We start from the raw sequence: 22,688 nt of genomic DNA on the forward strand, positions 1-22,688 counted from the left end.
ATTGATTTGAGTAAATTCCGTATCCAATGCCAAACATATGAATTTTTGACACAATGAAACTTCTAAATAATTTTTTGAATAAGTATTTTTTTGCTTTGTGGTTTAGTAAAGTAAGACAAAATACGACTGCATTAGTTAAAAACAATAATCTGGCAAATTGAATTATATAGGCTAAGTTGCGCAGACTTCATCAGCCAAATATACTGAATCTTATATTATTTAATTTCTGGCACATCTCAGCTGCTTTTTGGCAATAATAATGTAGACATTTCATTTTTCTAATTCCTAATCATGAATTTGTTATACAGTTTTTATTGTTCTAGGCTCATAAGTAAATTGAAATTTTGGCAGATGACAGTTTTCATTTGTTTTCAATGCCAAACAAATGTTTCAAATATTTTCAATGTCAACCAATGATAAGCGGTTTTTTGTAATTTTTCTATTTATTTCTACAATCTAACTATATTTCTATAATTCAAAAAATCCCTTAACAAACTTGAGAAATATTTATCCAAATCTGAATAATCGTTTAGGAGGATTATCCTTTCATACACCATTACAGAAAAATTTTATATATATATATATATATTATATATAAATATATTTCTTTGAATCTATTATATTTGTAAATAAACCTGCAATAGGTAAATTTATATCCTCCCCTTACCCATGATATCAACTAAACGGTCGCTTAGCATCCCTTTATAAACATATAGGAGCACCCCACAAATATTTGTCTGAAACAAATGGTCATATGTTAACATAACATCGACCTCAGCCCATTTATGTGCCTTTTAATGGCCATGGCAATCACGCATGAGTTATTTACAAATTTTAACACATTCAAGATCATTTCCGGAGGAAGTAGAAAATATTACTGGAGAAAAAATTACTTTCTACAGATGATTGCTATAGAAATACTGTAAAACCCCGTTAAGACGATTTTCCAAGGACCCGACCCGATATGTATAATAAAAAAATTGATAATACCTTATGCCATATGCCCAATGATAATAAGAAATAATTTTTTTTCAATAAGCTAATCCTTTTCCATGAAATTTAAAATTGTCAGATCCTTTATGAAATCATTTCTTAGATTCACACGGCTCTTTTTATTTAGTATAATAATATTAATATTATAATAATATTAAAATAATTACTTTTTATAGTAAAATGAATTGCGTAAAGGAGTAATTTTTAAATCTGGAATTGTCAAACAAATAATATCAACATATCGTTCAAGAATAATTAAACGGTAGAATTTGTTTAAGTTATATCATTATAAATTAGCTTAAGCCGTACCTGTGGAAAAATCCTTCTCACACCGGCTTAATATAGAGCGTTCTATAATTTTTAGATAAATATGGAAAAAATATATTACTTATTTAATAATTTTGAAGTAAACTTCTTTAGGCGCGACTATGGTGTAAATCCGTACAAATGCAACGGAAATTGCGTTACGCCCGACCTGTACGTCATTCACTCGCTCTCGATGAAATCATTTCAATATGGGTCGATTGTGATTAATCGTCGTGTATGTTAATAGAAATCTGTCGTTGTATGCGTACCGATATCAACAAGGAAATCGGCATAGATAAATAAACATTTTAAAATTACATCGTAGTACAAATCTTGATTTAATGAAAAATGCCTGAATCAGAAGAATATTTTACCCTTGAAAAATAATAAACAAGTTGAACAATCGTGCCGTGTACTAAACGTAAGTTTAGTAATTAGAAATTATTTCTATATTATTCGTAGTTTCTATAAATCTCTGAAGTTATCAAAATGGAAATTATTTTTTTTTAGGCAAAACAGATATTACAGCTGTTCAAAGAATGAGATTATATCGCCAGCGAAAAAGTTAAAAAAAATACAATCAGTCAATAAATGTATGTTAATTTTAATTACATGAAGTTCTTCAAACACAATTATTACATGATGAGTGAAGTTGCGAAAACAATATTTGTTCAGGCGTCGTTTAACAAAATCCACTGTGTGAACGAATATTGTAGAATTTATTAATCAGCAATTACTTCATTTCTCTAATGAAGGTTGATTTCTAAATGCTAATTACAATGACAAACCGATCATGTTATATTTGAAGTATGACTTTAATTACATTATTGTTTCTAAATATTATACATATTACTAATGCTATAATTTATCATTATATAAATGTGTATAATGGTTGACACTAATAAATGTGTGCATCACGAGTGTACCATATTACTAATAAACAATATTCAAAATGTTATATGATGTATTTATTTTTACTTAAATGCCATCTTATACAGGAGCAAATAAGTTATACTTCAATCGCGTGTGAACCTTACGCGCACTCTTTTTTTAAGTTGTCATTAGTTTTACTTTTGAAGATTGTGCAAAACCGTACTGTACAAAACTCCTTACTCGTGCTAGTTTAATAGAGAGGGTTTTATAGAGTTTTTTTTTATAAATACGAAGAAATAATGGATAAATAAACCTTACCCAACTTAATAATTTTGCACGTTATAACTGAATTTATTTTATAGTAATTTTTGACTCTCTGTAAAAAGTAAATTTATTGATGATGAATATTTATCATATTCTTACTTCCCTTCATTTGATTATTTTTCGATCTATATCACTATAATCAGCTCTATATTCCATATATGCTTATAGACAAATTACTAAAATTGCTTAAATAATATGATAAACTCTATAAGGTTTTGGTAATAATATAAAGTTCTATATTTCCTTTCGAATAGTCTATTAGGAATCGCATAATCTAAGTTTCGTTTGACCCGAATGTCCTCGTAGTCAGAAATTTATTATCCAATGGCACGAAACTCCATAAACATATTCATAATAGCTGATAGAAAACTCGAATCAAATTATGTAAATCATATACGGTAATATTTGATAAATGGAATATAAATTGTAAAAGGACTATTTAAAAATCAATTACTCTCGGCAGAATAGCAGAAAGTGCTAAAAATCGTGAAGTTGATGATAATTATATTGAACATTAGTAAGGAAAAATGCCAGGATTATATTCTTGCTCAGTTTAAAGACATTGAATAGGCTTTCAATTGAGTCAAAAATATTAGTACAAACTTGACAGAAAAGCTATATTCAATCATTTGTGTCAGTCTTACAAAAAAAAAAAAAATCATAATTTCAAAAACAAATTGTTGGATTTTCAAAAAGTATTCGCATTTTAATTTTAATTCTAAAATTAAAGATTCTAAAACTCACTTATGTGCTTCAAATGAATAGTTTTGGCTTTGCAATTCAGTTTATATAATTATAAAATAAAACAATCCTTCATTATAAAATAAAACAATATTATTTAACGGTACCATATGATTTAATTTATGATTATCATACAAAATATAGGTTGTGGCACGACTTGAGAAACTTTATTCCTAAATGCATACATATTTTATTAAAAACATTTTTAAATTAAAACGAGAATTGATCAATCAGTTCGTTTTTTATCAAATCCCGCTTTCTCAAAAAAAAAAACGATTGAGAACCTTTAACATTATTTCAAAAGCTTATGTTATTTATTTGTTTTCTTCAAGAAATCGTTCAGCCAATAGCGAAAGCTCAAGCGGAAAGCTTTACAATCTCTTACCCCAACACTCAGCCAATCACGGTCGAAGAGCTTTTGACCGACCCACGACATTTGGAACACGCGTCAGCTTTCATCAAGCTTTATGGCGATTGATTCAATGAAAATGAAAAACTATTTATAGTATAGAATCAACAAATGCTTAATTGATATTCTGGATAAAAGTTTAAACTTATTATAATATACGCGTTTAACAAAACTATTGAACAAATAGTAGTGCATGCAATCGTGCCTTAAGGCAAATTGCTGGGACTTTCCGTACCACAATTAAATATTCGAGCAAAAAAAAACATTTAATGATCAATAAATATTGATCCATGATTAATAACAATTGTTTTAAATATTTTCAATGAGATAATTATAATTTCTATACATTTATTCGTTCATATAATATACAGTGACAATTTGATCAATCAAAATACTTGAAAATGTTTACATTAAGAAGAGAAGGATACCGAATGAATCCATCTGAGGATATATTACTTACGAGTAGAAAAACGCATTTGAAATATATACAGTTTCAAACTGAATTGTAAATAAAAAATTATATTTAAAGTATAAAACATTGTATAATAAATTTTGAAAGATATTTTTTATGATTTAATTAGAGTTTTTAGGCAGAAGCAACAATATATTATAAAAAAACGAATATATAATACATATGTATGTATCACAAAATAAATAAGTAAAACTAAAAAAAAAATATTTGTTGACAACGACAACCAGGCAGTTATCATTAACAAAAAGTACTACTTCAGACTATAATTATTTTATTTAAATAGATTTTTTTATATAGATAAAAATATATCTTTGGGATGATAATGATTATTTAAATCCTAACTAGATATTTGAACTTTACTAAATTAATCCCATTTTATAGAAATCAGAGGGTTAATAGCATTTCATATAATCACTAGGTAATTTAAAATAATTACAGACATCCACTTACTATGTGTATTTATAATAGACATAATAATACTAATTAAGCCTTTTACGAAGCTTTCCCTGACCTTTAAAACCTTGTAAAGCTTTTGTTGTTTCTACATTTGGGAACTTAATGATTATATAATAGATTTTTTTATAGTTGAAAATTAATTGTATAAAATGGTTTAGGGGTTATTAATAGAGATTAGATTAATTAGATTAATCTAATATACTAATTAGGTATATTTTCAAACCGCTGGCATAATTATGTAGTTTCCTAATTTTCAGTTAAATACTGATACATTCCTATAAGATTTTTTTATATAGATAAAAATATATCTTTGGGATGATAATGATTATTTAAATCCTAACTAGATATTGAACTTTACTAAATTAATCCCATTTTATAGAAATCAGAGGTTTAATAGCATTTCATATAATCACTAGGTAATTTAAAATATTACAGACATCCACTTACTATGTGTATTTATAATAGACATAATAATACTAATTAAGCCTTTTACGAAGCTTTCCTGACCTTTAAAACCTTGTAAAGCTTTTGTTGTTTCTACATTTGGGAACTTAATGATTATATAATAGATTTTTTTATAGTTGAAAATTAATTGTATAAAATGGTTTAGGGGTTTATTAATAGAGATTAGATTAATTAGATTAATCTAATATACTAATTAGGTATATTTTCAACCGCTGGCATAATTATGTAGTTTCCTAATTTTCAGTTAAATACTGATACATTCCTATAATTATTATATTGATGTGGTATCTATGCTTGTTTCTGTATGTAAAATTGAATTTTAAAACGTCCAAAATAATTAAATATATTATCATTATTAGATGTAATATGTTGTCTCGAAACAACTATTTAACTATTCATTAGTATTTCATAAAATTAAAGTAATTACAAAATTCAGTTCAAATAAATAGTTACTAATAAGTCAATAATATTTATGAAACAATATAATTGATAAAATTACTGCCAAAATTATTTATCAAATAGTAGCAGAACATTAGTAAATGGAAATATGGGACATTTATCAAGTTTCCAAACTTGCACTTCAACAAAGCCTAACTTTTAGTGATATATATATATATTATATATATATATATATATATATATAGTATAATTAAATATATAAATCAAGGTTTCCATTTCTTGCTGCTAGGAGACAGAAGCGCTAAAGTTTAGTCAATAAAATATATCTTTAAAGTTCATATATATATGAAGCTTATAAGCTTTACATAATATATATTTATACACCTGTGTATAAATACTGATATATATATATATATATATATATATATATATATATATATATATATATACACTAAGTAAGGTTATCATTTGCATATGCGTAATAGATCTATTGTTTGCAAGTGTTGGGGCAATGTTCTTGTTGCGCAAGAAAACTAAATATATTTTTATTTCCAAACATAATATTTTTACAACAACTTTTATCATTTATTATTATAGATTATAGGCATAAAATAAATTATTTTTAATCAATATATACTGGAGTAATCCAATTAGAAACAAAGACTGATTGCACTTTTAAATAGTTGTAATATAAGTCTTAAGCACGTGTTCATAATATTTGTGTAATTTTGACTATTGTATCAAACCTAATCATGTATACGCATTTGTATAAATATGGACTTGTCCATGGTCCAATAGTAAAAGCTTAGGCCTTACAACCACTATTCTTGTGTGATATCAAGAATAGAACTGATATCACTACTGCTTGATATCAAGATGTCCGAGTCGAGAATGAATCTGGAATCTTGCAGTTGCAAGGCTAAGCTCTCACCACTTACTTGAAAAATAAAGTAAAATAAACTTTTAAGCACGAAGTAATGTTACTATTATTATTACGAAGTATGTTAATTTAGTAAGCATGTTGGTTATATAAAAAATTAAAAAATGACGAAAACTAAAAGGTAAATGTAATATATATATATATATATATATATATATACAGGTGTATATATGTATATTTGCTGGTTGTGTAAGTATAACAGATGTACCCCACCTGCGTATAGTTGTTATGGAAACTATAAATAAGTCCTCCTCTTTCCCGCTCCCGCAAAAGTATTAATCAATCAAAGATTTTTTTATTTAGTAAGGTGCATTTGTTCAAATAGTATCCATGTATCCAACTAAAAGCAACAAATAATAAAAACAAAATTAGTCCATTAATCATTTCTCTGTGATAAAAAATTTGTGCCGTTCTGAGAAAACTGAATTTCATCATGAACAATTATATAATATTTTTTTGAATTTAAATATGACAAAAATAAACTATACTATGATTAATTTTAGAACAAAATATGAAAACAAATAGTTTATTTAAGTGCTTCATTGGTATAAAAACATTTAAGGAGTGGAATGGTATTTTATGAAGATTAAAAGTTAGTGAACGTTAACGGAACAAAATGGATTTTCAAAGGCCGCCAGGATTACTAGGTAGTGAATTTAATCTTTTTAATAATATAAGTAGTAAAAAAATATTTTTGTTTTCATATTTATCAAGAAATATGCATCAATAATTTTCAAATAACTCTGTTAAAAAAAAACAAAACAAAAACTTTATACCAAAAGCTCCTTTTTTGTTATTTGTAAATATAGCAGTATGTAACTACTATAAGTATACGATATTCAAACGTTTTTTAGGAACCTAAATGTTTTTAAATACGTTTTTTTAAATAATTAGTGATTTATCATCAAATATTATTATAACTTTATGAATATAATGATATCAAGTCAGATAATTTTCTTAAAATTATTTTGGTAAATTTAAGCCTTTGTTTATTATAACATTGTTTTGCTTACTAAAATTAGTTTTATTTATGTGTGTTAAGAATAGTTTATTTTGATGATTAAATATATTTAATTAATTAAGGTACCTACACGAATTTTTGTGTCCGATAATTAAGTCTTCTCAAAAAATTTATAAAATTCATCACTACAATCTCTAATTAATCCAAAACTACAGACAGTTTTATTCTTATGTTATTAGTGCTAATTATATACAATATTACTCTGTTTTTTTGTCTCTGATAATTAAATCTTTTTAAAAAAATTATAAAATTCATTACAACAGTCACTAATTAATACAAAATTACAGACAGTTTTATTTTTATGTTATTAGTGCCATGATTATATACATTATTTTTATTAATACTAATGCATTTTATGCTTGTTCTTCAAATTGTTCATATCCACTGATGATGACCTAAAATTATATGACGAAACGTATGCCAAAAAAAAACTTTTTAAATCATTCTATTTTAGCTTCACTAGGCTACTTATGCCTTCTAAGATTTGATAAATATAATAAAACAGACGTATGTATATAAAAAATGTTTCCAATATTTCTGGCACCTTGGATTTATTGAAAGTCAACTTGAAGTGCAATTAATTCGTTATTTAATTGAAAGCTCTTATCTATTTTATTTCTTAACCGATTTTCGAAATGTAAATAGCCGATGATTATTTTTCATTGGTTATATTCATTTATGATGATGCCTTTATTAATTACAAGATGACATTGATCTAAAGATAAATTTGAAATCCCTTATTACAAAATCCTAAGAACATATTAAATATTAAATGTACTAAAATATACATATGTATTTATAATTCATATTTATAAATATTTCATTTCGTTCTCATTATGGAAATGACTCAATGAGATGTTCTTATAGAATAAACATATTACGTCTTTGAATTGCATTACCCAATATAAATTGCATCATATTCAAATAGCGAAAGCAAAAGATAAACTTAAAATAAAATATAAAATAATATTGTACTTGTACACATATGTTTGAAAAGATATGACCAATATTGTAGTTAATATTGTTTAACAATGAATTACGCAGAAGAGCCCTGGCCAAATTACACTGATCCAAAACTATAAAGATAAAAGCTCACATGTATATGTATATACATGTATATATGTATATACGAATACATTGTTGGCTCGTTTATACACGCATATATATTTTTCTAATTTTGGTCTCGAACGATTCAGAATGTCTAGAATGGTCAAGAAAACTTGAAAGGTCAAAATTAATGAATCGGATTTTCTGGCAAAACTTCTAGAAATTAGGTGATTCCTTACGAGCTTTTTGCAAAGAAATGTGATAAAAGTGCAAAATATTAGGGTAGAGCAAGGTTTAAAGGTGCACAGGTAAAAAACTCCATCACCATTATCACGAAAACAAAAAGAGTATGAAATTTTTAAACTATACTATTTTAAAGTAGAAGACAAAAGATATAATAACCAGCCATCGTTTTCTTACGACAATGCTATCAGAAGTTGAACGACCATGTATAATTTTCATAACAAAAGTATTATTTTTCGTTGGTAATTTTTTTCTTATTACTCTAATTTATTTGGTTTATATCTGAGTATATTTTTGAAGTATGCGTCATTAAATTTATTTGTAAGATGTATTATAATTTTTAAGTTGGATTCTCTACCTTTTAACCGTTTTTTTATGAAATTAACTTCCATACAAATTCTAAAAAAGACCAACTAAACCTTTATACTGGCTATTAAGATGTACACAATAATTGTTAATATAAAAGAAAAATGATTTAAGAAATGCAATTTTAGAAGAGATAAATTAATTAATACTTATTTCACTCTGCTGGTGAATATTTTAGACAAAGTACCAGATCAAGGTTATATACAGTGTAATCTTTGTAAAAAATGCTCCCATTAAATTAGTATTTCGCATTAGTTGACTAATGTAACTATTATTTCGTATTAATCTTTTAAAATTAAAAATAGGCATTTAAAACTATTTGTTCCTAAATGATCCCAGTTACACCGCCTATGGGGCAAAAAGGGATGGATGACAAATTTTAGAAAAATAGTAATATAAAAAGTATTTCTATAATTGGGAATTTTACTAAATAAAATTCGATTGGTTGTTTGATATGTGAGATCTGTTTTAATATAGTTTATTTGGTTGTAGTATAATTACTGAAGGTCAAATTGTGCAAAAAGCCCTTTGTGAACCGCCCCATCCTATTAGCTATTCAGGATAATAATAATAATTATATATTTATATATATATATATATATATATATATATATATGTGTGTGTGTGTGTGTGTGTATATTTACAAATGAATAAAAACATATAACTATAACCCATTATCAAACAATTAATCCTCAATCTAAATAGAATAGCTGGATGCAATCAAGTGTTTCAGTATCAATTAAATAAATAATCGAGATGGTCGGTTAATGAGCTTTCGCTGTTTTGGATGAAATTGAAAGTGCCCTCATCTAATCATAATCTAAGGCCAAGCCGACCGTGAAAAAACAATTCACATGTAACATAATAATAAATAATAACACGAACATCGCTGTTTGCGATTAAGATATCAGCCGACGACTTTCCCTCTTTGAGAAAAACACTTTCCTTCGTTGAGAAAACAAATTTAATGGCAGAAAAATAAGGTGGATTTTTAATTATCAACAACGAAAATTTTCACTGGATTATGACGCTTATTATAAATTAAAATTATTGCAACAAATTCAGCGACAATTGATAAGAAGCATCTTCTTCTAACATATTACACCCTTTAGCATTTTTTTAATTTTTTCTGTCTAGTTAGAAAGTCATTGAGTCGTTAATTTGATAAATAACAATGAATTTTAAAAAGAATATCCAGTGTTTACTTTTTATTAATGTACTAAATTATATCTGAACTTTATTTTTATATGATCTTCATTTATTTATGACAATTAAATTGATAATAAACAATATTTTGTAATGTATTATTTTTGTCATAATATATTATACGTTTTAGTATTAAAATTATAATACAAAAATTATAAGCCAACTAGTGGGGCGCATGGCATCGTGCCTTAAGACAAATTGCTGGTACTTCCCGTGCCAACAATTATTATTTTTTTAAAAACCATTAACATTTTTGAAAAATTTTTACTTTTACTTTTTTGAAAAAAAAAATTTATTGAAAAAAAATATTTTTCTTCATTTTGACATATTTTGGAAATTTTGAATTTTTTTTCAAAGCAATCGTACTGCTTTAACTGCATAGAGACGAAATGTCAAAGCGTGTAAGCGCCGCGTCGCCGTCTAACGGATAAACATTGGTACGGAACCGATAGGAATGTAAACAAAATTTATACTTATTGTTAAAATCTCTATAAAACATCTGATAATTTGATTTGCATATGTCTAATGATCATTTTTGACCGCCAAATGGCATTTTTTTTACTTTTTTTTATTAGATCTCCGAAACCGCTAGACCTGCCTTCATGAAAATTTGATCAATTCTTCATCTTGTTAAACAAGTAAAATGTTTTTTGAATTATTAAAATCGGACGCTCCGTTCTCTTAAAAACTGAGTTACCATTTTTGGCACTTTTTGCCCCGCCAAAAACTAATCAGCACGTCTCCTTATCAATACGAATCGAATGTTTTTTGAATTATTCAAATCGGTTGATCGGTGTTCCCGAAATCGTCGATGAAAATTTGTATCCGCACACACACACGCACAAACACATACATCCGTTTTTTCTAAGGTATGCCAAAATGTTCAGAAAACTTTCAAACTTTGAAACGTAAAGATAAATAAAAATTTTCATTTTCGATTTTTTTGAGATTACTATAACTTACCCTACGAGTAGTTATTTAATGATGCTAATTTGCAGAAATGTTTCTCGTCCACATACAAATGTAAAAAAAATAGTTTGAAAATTAAATTATAATAAAATATTTAAAATTCCTCATTTGAAAGGTTCAGTTGGGTTGCCCCCATGTATAGGATTTGAATAAGGTGTATTAAGGTATATTCAAGAACAATTATTATAGAAGGCAACCCATATTTAGTTGTGAGCATATTTTTAATTCGCTGCAGCAATGCCTCTTTTCACGTGAAATAAAAAAATAATAATAATATAGTTCATTGCAACTAATAATATATTTTTCTTATTTAGATTTTGTTGGTGGAATCGACAACGAGGCCTTGGATTTTTCACAACTAGAAGCCTATATAAACAGTGACGCTTGCACAGGTGCAGGAGGATACTTCTCGCAACAAAACGACTCTCTCATTAAGAAACATGAGTAAGTGAACTAATAGAAACAGAATTATATTGATGCAAATTATAAATGAATAAATATTCATATTCGACATATTAATAATGGTTAGATATTAACTACAATTGATAAAACACTTAATGGTTCGTATAAATAGCATGAAAACTTTTGTTTAGACTGCCCATTAAAAAGTTGCTCGATGTTGATTCGAGAAAAAGTATCTCAGAGTACATGATATAATATACCTGACTATATAAACCCTAGAATTTGCGAATTAATCAATATAATCAATCAAATTGTTTATCATTGCCCCGACTATCTACCCAAAAGTTACCATGATTTCATATAGAACCTGTATCATTTTATCTTTATTAGTTCAACGAGCGGCTTACTATCAGGCCTGGTGCCGTTACATCAATTACAAACATCTCCTGGACAGACAAATCTGGAACCGATTGGAACTTCAACGCAACATAGGTTGCCAGAAAGTCCGCCGGATTCGGGCAGTGAACATCCATACAGTCCGCCACCTCAAGGAACAATCATGGCAGTCCATTATCCACAACCGCCGACTGCCCAGTACCAGATATTGGATGACGCCCTGATTTACACACAAGTAGGATATAAAGGATATAAAGATTTATTTTCCGTTAGTGTCAAGATCACAACATTGACCTTACCAGTAACTAAGCAACAGTATAACTTCTAATCACATTGACTACACGATGTTCACCTGCTACTATCTCTAACCATATTTCACCATTTCCTATCCTAAACAAAAATCTAAATACAATTTTTTATCATCAGGCCGAAGGTGTTGTATACGCCGATCTCCAAACAACTCAACAACAGCAGCAACAACAACAAGCCCAGCAACAACAAGCAACACAGCAACTAACAACGGCCCCGAACAAAAAACGCAAATTGACCAATAGCCCGAGTGGCGTCAAATTAGAACCGGTACCAAGTCCTGCCCCATTGACCGCTCTTTGCTGCAGCGGCAATGAGGCAAACGATGCAGCAGCATTTAGTGCCACAGCTAACGCCTTACTGGTGGCAGCTAATACTGGGGACATGTCGCTGGATGGACATTCACAAGACAGGTGGGTAATTAAGTGAAAAATAGTTTTTTTTGTCAGATATTGATTAAAGAAATTCAAATGCATAGACAGGTTCTTAACTTGTCTTATATGAAGGTTGATTATCTACCTGTGTTATGTACGGATTACTACTTAAATGAGTATTAGAAAAATAGAATTGATTTTTTACCAATTATCATGCTATTATGTAATACTACTGAATAGTATTATATATTCGGTCTAATATAATAACTGCAGCCGAATAGACCGAATAGGTCGAATAACAAATATCCGTTGAAAGCCTAATGTAAAGTTTTGTTTGCTGATTATTTCATGCTTAATATAGTAAACATAATTATTCTAGTAAAAGTTTATTTGTTATTTGCTATTTCATTCCTAGGTATTCAATGGACTCATCCTTGTCCTTACCTGTGTCAGTTCCTGAAGGTCCAACCCAAGCCTCTCCAAACAGTGCGAATAGTGCCAATGCATCCCAGCAGACCTTCCAATGCATCCGATTTTCACCATTCAGGAAAACATCCTGGCATGTTTTGTGTGACCAATCTCTCCGCGAACTGCCAACGCCGCACTACAGAGTGGACGCTGATAAAGGATTCAACTTCTCGCAGGCTGATGAAGCTTTCGTCTGCCAGAAGAAAAATCATTTCCAGGTAAGAACATTACTGAATGTTAGGTATTAAGTATGTTTCTTTTTACTTATCTTCATTTATTGTAAACATTATTCTTTTTTTTTTCAGATAACGTGCCATGCTCAGCTTCAAGGCGATGCCCAATTTGTAAAAACAGCTGATGGTTTCAAGAAGATTAGAGCTTTTCATTTGCATTTCTATGGAGTCAAAGTGGAATCTCCAACACATACTATTAAAGTAGAACAAAGTCAATCTGATCGCAGCAAGAGGCCATTCCACCCAGTGTTGTGAGTCTATAAATATAATATAGAATTATTTAATTAATTAAAATAGTTTATTTTAATAATAATAGTAAAAATTCATAATCCCCATGATTTTTCACTATAGACGACTGCCAGTATGTCATGTGACATCTTTTATATTGCTCTATTATATATTATACGATCATACCGAATACCTAATCAAAAGTTATATTGTAAGTAATATTATAATATTTAGGTACTTACTTGTTTTTATTAGAAATACTAAAGTGATAAGAAAGCGTCCATTAATCACGTAATCGATTTTTAAGGATTTTTTGACCCCCCCTGCCCCTTCGTAATATATATTCAAAATATAAATTTAAAATTGAATATAATCCCTCCCCCACCAAACATCACTTGCATTTTTAGTTACAAAAAAAGTGAAACTTTTTGAATTTTTGTTAAAAATGTTTAGATTTTTTTTTAAATTCAGGAAAAAAATACACCTGACATCTTACTATACCCCTCCCTCCCCACTTGATATTTTGTGATTTTTAGTCAATCCTCCCCAGTAAATACCAGGGGGCACCGAGCGGCGGTAGCAATCTGAAATCGACATAGATTCCACATGCATGTCACATCGCTGAAAGCAAGCTTGTGGATTTTAGGTTGCACCCGCCGGTCAAATTACATGATGTTTACTGGGTCCACTCCCCCTAAAAATCATATGTGATTCAGGGACACTCCCTAAATAGTTCTTCAAAACGAAACAAATTAAAAAAAATATTTTAAAGCATTTTTACACTAGAACAATATCACGTTCATCTTCATTTAAATATCATTTAAATAATTGTATTACGAGATCAATCTAAAACGTGAAGAGTAAAGCGCCGAAGGTTTTCCCGCAGCTTATCGCTCTCGGCGGGCGAGACCTCCAAGGCAACGGTCGCCCGTCTGCATTTCGCGGAAACCACTGCCAACAATATGCGCAAAAAAGGGAGGCCTAATCCTGATCAGAGGTACTTCAGGCTGGTAGTAGCCTTGCACGCGCACACAACTTCTGGAAACGGAACTGGTGCAGGTGGCTCGGAATGTGCAGGCGATCAGGATGGTTATCCGGTAGTCGCACACGCCTCGGAACGGATAATTGTGAGAGCGTCTAATCCTGGTCAGTTTGAGAGTGACGTGGAATTGTGCTGGCAAAGAGGACAAGTTCCAGTAAGAAAATTATGCAAAATTTAATAGAAATTGAATAATTTAAACTAATCTCAAAATAATTTGACACTTTGTGGTAAATATCATATTTTTCCATTTATAAATCAAACTTTATTTAAGAAAATTTGAGCCAAACTTTACATAATTTTTTATTATTCTTAAATTAGCTTCTTTCCTAATATTTTGAAATCTGTTAATTCATAAAAGTTAACATGGGCACAAAATCAATGTTATAAAAATATTTCAACCTTTTCAGGATTCTATATTCCACGCTGGGAAAGTCGGAATCAATATGGATAAACCAGACGAAACTTTAGTTGTCCACGGTAGTAACCAATTAATTAATAATTAAATAATTATTGTTCTATAGCTTAGTTTTTTAGAGAATACAGCTTAATAAAATCTTTTTTAATTTAGGTAACATAAAAGTAAGTGGGCATGTTGTCCAGCCCAGTGATGCTCGAGCTAAAGAAAATATTCAAGAACTTGATACGAGGCAGCAACTGGAAAATGTGAAGCAATTACGAGTAGTAAGGTATTGATATAATTCTTTTGTTATTTTTACTTGTTTGTATTCTCTCAAAGATCATCTTAATATAATAAATACTCCTTATTCAGTTATAGTTATCATCCTGAATTCGTCAACTATTCAGGAATAATGGTAGAGAATGATACGGGAGTTATTGCACAAGAGGTAATTATTATTTGTTATATTAATTTTGTTTCGCAAAATATTTGTCACCAAAATCTATGATTTTAAATACTAGTCCTAATTCAAAATATTAAATTAATTTTTATGTACAACTTACTATTAGTACTGTTTAATATTACCAAATACCTAAGTTTTATAGAGAATCTTAATACTAAACGTAAATTGATAGTAATCAGTAAAAATAGTAACGTAAATCAATAATAAGTATATATATATATATATATATATATATATATATATATATTATATATAATATTTATTCTAGGTTCAACAAGTGATTCCCGAAGCCGTTGCACAAGCCGGTAACATCGTACTTCCAAATGGACATGTAATTGATAAATTTCTAGTTGTTAATAAGGTACAAAATTCAATATTTTATTAGTAACTCATCTGCAATATCTATTAAATAATATATGTATTTATAATTCCCAATAATTTTATAAGGACCGTTTATACATGGAGAATATTGGAGCAGTCAAAGAGTTGTGCAAAATGACCGAAAATCTGGAGGCACGTATTAGTGAACTTGAGAAAATTAACCAGAAGTTTAACACGTTAACAAGTAAACATTAAATTCATAATAAAAATATTTAATTTTAAAATACTGAAATAAAATTTTGATAATTTTGCAGTTTCGACAACTAGATTACGGCGATGTTCATCATGTCGCAGTAAACATGATAATGTTAAAAAGCATAAAAAGTATTTACGAACCAAATCCAAAAATGGCAAATTTCTATCAAGTCAACTGATTCAAATTATAATTGTTGTCCTCATATTCATCTTAGCCTCGTGGTAAGTAACTAGTAAATATAAATAACTAGTAAATAGTAATACAAATAACTATAAATAGCCTATAGAAAACATTAATAGTTTCAAAGAAAAACTTATTAAATATCAAGCAGTAGTGATAGGATTTTACAGGCAAAACAAAAAAGAAAACAGAAAAGTGTTATAAATTACCTCATAACGGCTAAGATAACTCATAATAATAAGTTCTGATTGATAATCGTAAAACTAAATAAATATTTATTATTATTTTATTACTAACCAGTTTATTCCTCGTTTTCAGTTTAGCAGCTATGTCTACAATATATTTCTTCGAACATTCGAATCGGCATAACCGTGCCCATCAACATGTAGTGTCCACAAATTTCTTATCATCACCAGACGAAGACAAATCTGTGTAAATCTGAATAGAACTATAATATCTACACAAAAAAATGAGTAAGTTGTAATTAAAGTCAATCGCTGTTACATAATAAATAGGTGAAAAATTATAGGGAATGGTTAAGCTCAAATTGTATCCATTAAATTAATAATTCAATGAATCACTTAATTCAATAATAATCACTAAATTATTTACCATTATAAATTCATTATAACTGCTTGCAGAAGAATGCTGATATTACGAGTAAATGGCCAGAAAGATAAGTGCATCAATTCCACATCGACAAGTCCTAGGTTTACATTTGTTAGTGGTTTCAAACAAGAAACTAAACAACATACAAAATGTTTTATTTATTTTCGATTTTCGGTACTAATTATCAGATTTTGTCCAAGTATATTAAAAAAATAAGCATTACTGTGACTTTTGGCAAGTAAAGAAGTCTTCTGTGTCATCACGCTAAGTTTGGCATTCGATTTACATTTAAGTCATTGGTTTTAATTCCAACACCAATTGAATAATATATTAAAGCAATTTCAAATCATATTTTAAAATACTAGGTATATTTAAATAAATGCTGTCTATATATTCATACAAATTCAATTTTATATCGTACCAGATGGAATAAGTGTATCAGTACTGAAGCATCGAAAATAAATTACATGTACATTAATTTATATATATATATATATATATATATATATATATATATATATATGAGAATTATTAAAAATACCTTCTAAACAAAGTTGAATAACTTATGTACCATGATCAACATTCCTGTGAACAAGTGCAGTAAACAAAATATGCATTGTAGAGATGAAAGATCAATGGTGATATATTTTCTTATTTAGATTTGGTGACTTTTCCCTAAATAGAATAATAATTAATTAAAATTAAACAAATAATAATCTTAAATAATATAAAATGTAGATTCTGATTCCAAATCATTATAATCCAGATTTTTAACTTAAATTTCAAACAATTTCAAAATTATGAAAATATAAAGTACCTGAACAACACACATAAATATATGGCATCAAAAATAGAAATAATATGTAAATTTTTAAAAGTGAATAAATTTAAAATGTTATCTATCAATATTTAAAATTCAATGAATAAATATCGTAAACAAAATATTTTAGAAATAGTTCATGCACTTTCAGTTAATGTAAACCGAACAATGAAATTGATTTACAAAGCCAAAAGCAAAATTGTAGAATAAATTTAAAAAAATGTAAAAAACAACAAAATTCATTATATTAGAATGTGATAAATAAGAAAAAAATGATTATTTTCATTTATCTTGTAGTTAATTTAGATTTATATAATTTAGAAAATGAATAATAGAGTAATATATAGTAATATTAAAATATTTTGTAAGTCTAACATTATTTACTGTATAAAAATCAATATAGAATATCTAAACGAATACGTTTCCCTTTAGATTATTTTTACCACCTGTAAATATTATTTATATTTAGTACTAACTTTATGATATACAAAATTAATCAATCAATGTGTACTCACCGCTAGTTCAGCTGCTTATGCTCTAATAAAATCACTTAAAAATATAGCATTGTTTCAAGAACATCAGTAAGTAACTTCCCAAATAATTCCAATTTGTATATATTATGAATGTTTTGTAAATTAGATGTGATTTGGCCATTAGGGTAACTGTTCTTCGATGTCTTCATAAAATAATCATATTGTAGTTATATCAGGTTCCAAATATACATGCTATATTGTAACTGTAATTACCTTTCACATAAAATAGCTACAAGTAATTGTTTTAGAGCTCTTAGTTTAATATTCATAATATCTGCAATAACAAAAATTAGGATTTCCGCAAACTATGTATACTACTTAAAACATCTAATGTATAATATTTAAGCTCTTTATTACAGTAGCATACATAAGTAATTTTGCAATTCCAATCTTTGTAATACTATACAAAATATTCATTATAAATAATATAATTAAATATTGTTCGATATTTGCCAAAAAATAGTAATAGTGGTTAATATTGATTTGTTCATAAATACTAATACACAATTTACAGCTAAAATTATTGGCTCATAGTATCCATAATAGAATACAGTGTTTAAAATAAAAACAATGCCGTAATATTACTGAATAAGTAATGCTATGTAAATATCACATAAGTGTTAAACTCACTTTTATATATTTATTAGTAACTATATCAAATAGTATAAAAATAAATGTCACGCATTCGCAAACTAAATGCTCATCAAATCAATAAACATAAAAATTGTTCTAATTTTTGCAAAATATAGCTAAAATTATACACATAATCTATAACAAATAATTTTAGGCATAGATGATTAATCACATAAAAATATACTCAAATAATCTCACTGTTTAGAATTATGACTCATTTGATTATATAATAAAACCTTAATAATAACATTATGACTATCATATTCTTTCATAGTCGGTAAATATATAATATAAAAATACGTTACATATCTAAAGGCAGAAGTAGCACTAAAATATTTTAAAATGGGTTTAAGCAGCGCATACAAAATAGAATTTCAATAACATATCGCAAATTGGAAACATTTACCTTAAACCTGTGTATGTGGTAACATGATGTTTTTGTAATAAATGTGATGTTATAATATTATTTGATCATTTTAATAAAATGTCATGCCCCAGAATAAAACCTATTTCATTGACCATCAACCGTCATCAGAAAATAATCACCTCATATTGGTTGTAAAAGATTCAGGAGATATTGGAGCACCTCTTGCATACAGTGCTTCAAATACAACTTGCAATCTCATCTGGTTTCATCAATCGGTACCTCTTGTACATTTGATGTTGGGGTATCAGTACTCCTTTACAAAAAAAAAGTAATAAAAACTTTCATTTTATATAGGATTATGATACATGATGAGTATTTGCAATTCCAACACGATTCGTACAAATCACAATAAAATTAAATTATTTTTTGTTTAAAAAACGATCGAAAAATGGACTAGAAATTTTTTTTTGTAGTGGTATGAGTATATATATATATATATATATATATATATATATATATATAATAATTTACAAAAACTACCTGAGCCTGTCTCGTTCAAGCACTAAAGAATCATGCATTTTAACAATCTCTAACATTTCTTGCAGTATTTGACTCTCACGATTTGCATCTTCAGTTGTTTTAGTGGAATCTGGAAAAAATAATAAATCAATGAAAAAAATACTTACAAATACAAAATTCAAAAAATGATTTTCATTATATATTTCCTCACCGTCCTGCGATAACCTTTCCCGCAATTCGTTCTGTAATCTGGCATGTCGATCCTCCAATTGGAGCTCCCTCGCTTGAATTGACAACATCTGATCGTATACATGTAATTTTTGCTGCTCCCTTCGCAATTGCATCCAGGAGGCAAAAAGTTGCTCATCTAGTTCTAAAAGATCAAAATAGAAATAATCATGATTCAGATTCTCTTTTTTCTTATTAAAATATGATGTAAAAATCTTGTCAATTTTTTGCATGCTAAATTTTCAATTCATTCATTTCATTATTATTGATTATATGATGCGAATCAAAAGCAAAGTGAAAATTTCAATAAAAGCAATACATACGTGTATTTTCAGTTCCTTCGCCCCTTAAAGCTTTTTCTATGGCAACGCCTTTGGCTTCTAACTCTCTTTGCTTAACTTCAGTCTCTTCTCTCTGTCTTTGATTTTCTTGAGCTCTCCTGAATCTATATAAAATAAATTTTATTTAAAAAATAGCAATTAAAACTTAATGAGTGTTATGATCTATGGCAACCCAAACGGTTGTTCTATCTCTATATGATAAATTTATTATTACAATTTTAGTGATACTGATGAAAAACAATAATATAAAATAACACTCACAGTTCTATCTCATTTATTGAAGCTGACCTGATTTATAGTTTATTCATATGAAATATTAATGAGTAAAGTATAAAACACAAAACTATTAGTAAAAACACAACAATTATTACTTAAGAAATGTATGTAAAGTATTAAATAAAAGTATGATTACCTTTTCAACTCGGCTTTCCTGATGGCTCTTTGACTGCGCCTTCGTTTTGGCTCAGTAGATGAAGGATTCGTTCCATCCAAATTGTAAGAACTATTTGTGTAGTCTAAAGTTTCTAAAGAAATCCCTCTTCCATCCAGATCTTCAGATTGACTACCATCTGTTATTAATAATCATTAATAGTATTTGTTTAGATTTTTATTAAATCGTTGGTGTATAAGTGAACATGGAGAAAATTCGTTTCGTTAACTTTTTTTTTATATATGATTTATTGGCTTTATAAGCTAGTACATTAGCCATATACTAAATTACATAATATCTACACTATCTCTTAAAGTCTAGTTTTACGTATATATCATTGTTTTATGTATATTTCTTTTATAATTTTATATTATTAGATTTTTATTTTTATAATATTCGTTAACTTGAAATCACTATAATTTATTATTACCTGATACGTGATGTAAAAAATCCGGTGGCGCATAGTTCAACGGCGGTGGTGGTATAGGCGGCGGTTGTTCATCCTGGACGGTCCTGGACGCAATGAGGTTCTTCTCGGACTGACAGCGATATGGCAAGACATTTTCCGTATTGTAATTTTCCTAAAAGTGTTTTCCAGAATGTTTTTCACGTTTTCTAAAGCTCTTAATAAAACTCGACATCACCCATCATGCAGCAAATATACATCGAAGAAAAATTGAAATATAAAACACCAAATATCTACATAGTCGAACTTGAGTTGAAACAAAAACATTTTTACTGCAACGAAAAATACAAAATAAATATACAGATTTACAGAAATACAAAAATGTTGGGACGCTTAACAATGATAAAATAAATTATGAAGTAGATATATTACAGTGCTTTAATATAAGATAAAAAATGCTTAATATACTGATTTATAGATATACAAGACAAACAAAATATTTGCAACGTATTGGAAATATTTTGTTTGTGAATAAATACGAGTACAGAAAATATGGTTATTATAAACCATATAAAAATGTTAGAATTTCATGCAAAATATAAAATTAAGTACTGATACTTTATAATAATTTGTAATTTTCAAACGTTAAAAATTTTAATGCAGCCTCATAATGTGAATGACGAATTCACAATTACTGGACTGAATTTATTGTCATTTGATTTAAATAATTATTCTTGTGTTGCAGGAAAAAACAAATATTTAAATAATACATAAATGATAATTGTTTATAAATATACTGTAATAATTTTATGTATGTTTGTAACAAAATAATTAATCAAAATCAGATGACAAACTAAGCGATTTAAATACCTAACATAAATAATAAGTAAAGCACCCAATATATACATAACATTTAAATTATTTATTATGTTGACCAAGCTTTTACTCATTAGTAAATAATTATAGATTATTTTATATTTTGACCTGAATAGTCAATTTTTAATTATATATGATATCTAAAATTTATTTAGTCAACATAATAATCCTATTATATAATACTTGGATACAAGAAACATACAATTTTGAAAACCCAGAAATAACAAATAAACACGTGCTATAAACCCAAAAAATAACCACCGAATACAACAAAACAAAAAACCTGCTTATTAAAATGCTTACAAAACTGTTTAGGTGATCCATATCAAAGCAGGACTGAAAGAAATTTGAATAAAGTGAATTATCATTCTAATATATTAAATTTGTGCATCATGATAATAATAGTCATGGAAATATTATATAGTGCATATTATTAGAAAATCTAGGTGAGGTACTAACAATAAGTTATGAAAAAGTACCTATCAGTTTAGTTAAAAATCTAAATTCAACAATCATCATACTTCTTTATATATCAAAGTTGTGTTAAAATGTTAATATATTCTTATGTCTCAAAATAGATGAATATTTTAATTACAAAACTAAAATTGCAAATGACAAAATTCTAAC

At 27.6% G+C, this 22,688-nt stretch overlaps 2 protein-coding genes across 2 annotated transcripts in view; one reads left to right on the forward strand and one right to left on the reverse strand.

Annotated features, from left to right (window-relative positions):
- The first annotated feature begins 8,870 nt into the window (after positions 1-8,870).
- On the forward strand, positions 8,871-16,735 carry LOC113383458 (myelin regulatory factor-like). The gene is made up of 14 exons (XM_026621722.1): positions 8,871-8,895; positions 11,545-11,674; positions 12,023-12,296; positions 12,455-12,750; positions 13,127-13,397; positions 13,485-13,663; positions 14,527-14,836; positions 15,090-15,159; positions 15,251-15,368; positions 15,452-15,527; positions 15,811-15,903; positions 15,990-16,099; positions 16,191-16,340; positions 16,618-16,735. Exons 1-14 carry the CDS (start codon positions 8,871-8,873, stop codon positions 16,733-16,735), a joined length of 2,220 nt encoding a protein of 739 aa, XP_026477507.1.
- Positions 16,736-19,095: 2,360 nt separating this feature from the next.
- Positions 19,096-22,688, reverse strand: part of LOC113383459 (F-actin-monooxygenase Mical-like) — an 85,431-nt gene continuing 81,838 nt past the window's right edge. The window contains 7 exon segments of the mRNA XM_026621723.1: positions 19,096-19,574; positions 19,802-19,910; positions 19,992-20,153; positions 20,332-20,453; positions 20,762-20,918; positions 21,210-21,360; positions 22,365-22,397. Coding sequence (XP_026477508.1) covers positions 19,517-19,574; positions 19,802-19,910; positions 19,992-20,153; positions 20,332-20,453; positions 20,762-20,918; positions 21,210-21,360; positions 22,365-22,397 — 792 coding nt within the window. The 3' untranslated portion in view covers positions 19,096-19,516.

This window comes from Ctenocephalides felis, unplaced genomic scaffold, assembly GCF_003426905.1.
Source record: "Ctenocephalides felis isolate EL2017-DRISC unplaced genomic scaffold, ASM342690v1 CF-g0.4_SCAFFOLD_03570, whole genome shotgun sequence".
NCBI lineage: Eukaryota > Metazoa > Arthropoda > Insecta > Siphonaptera > Pulicidae > Ctenocephalides > Ctenocephalides felis.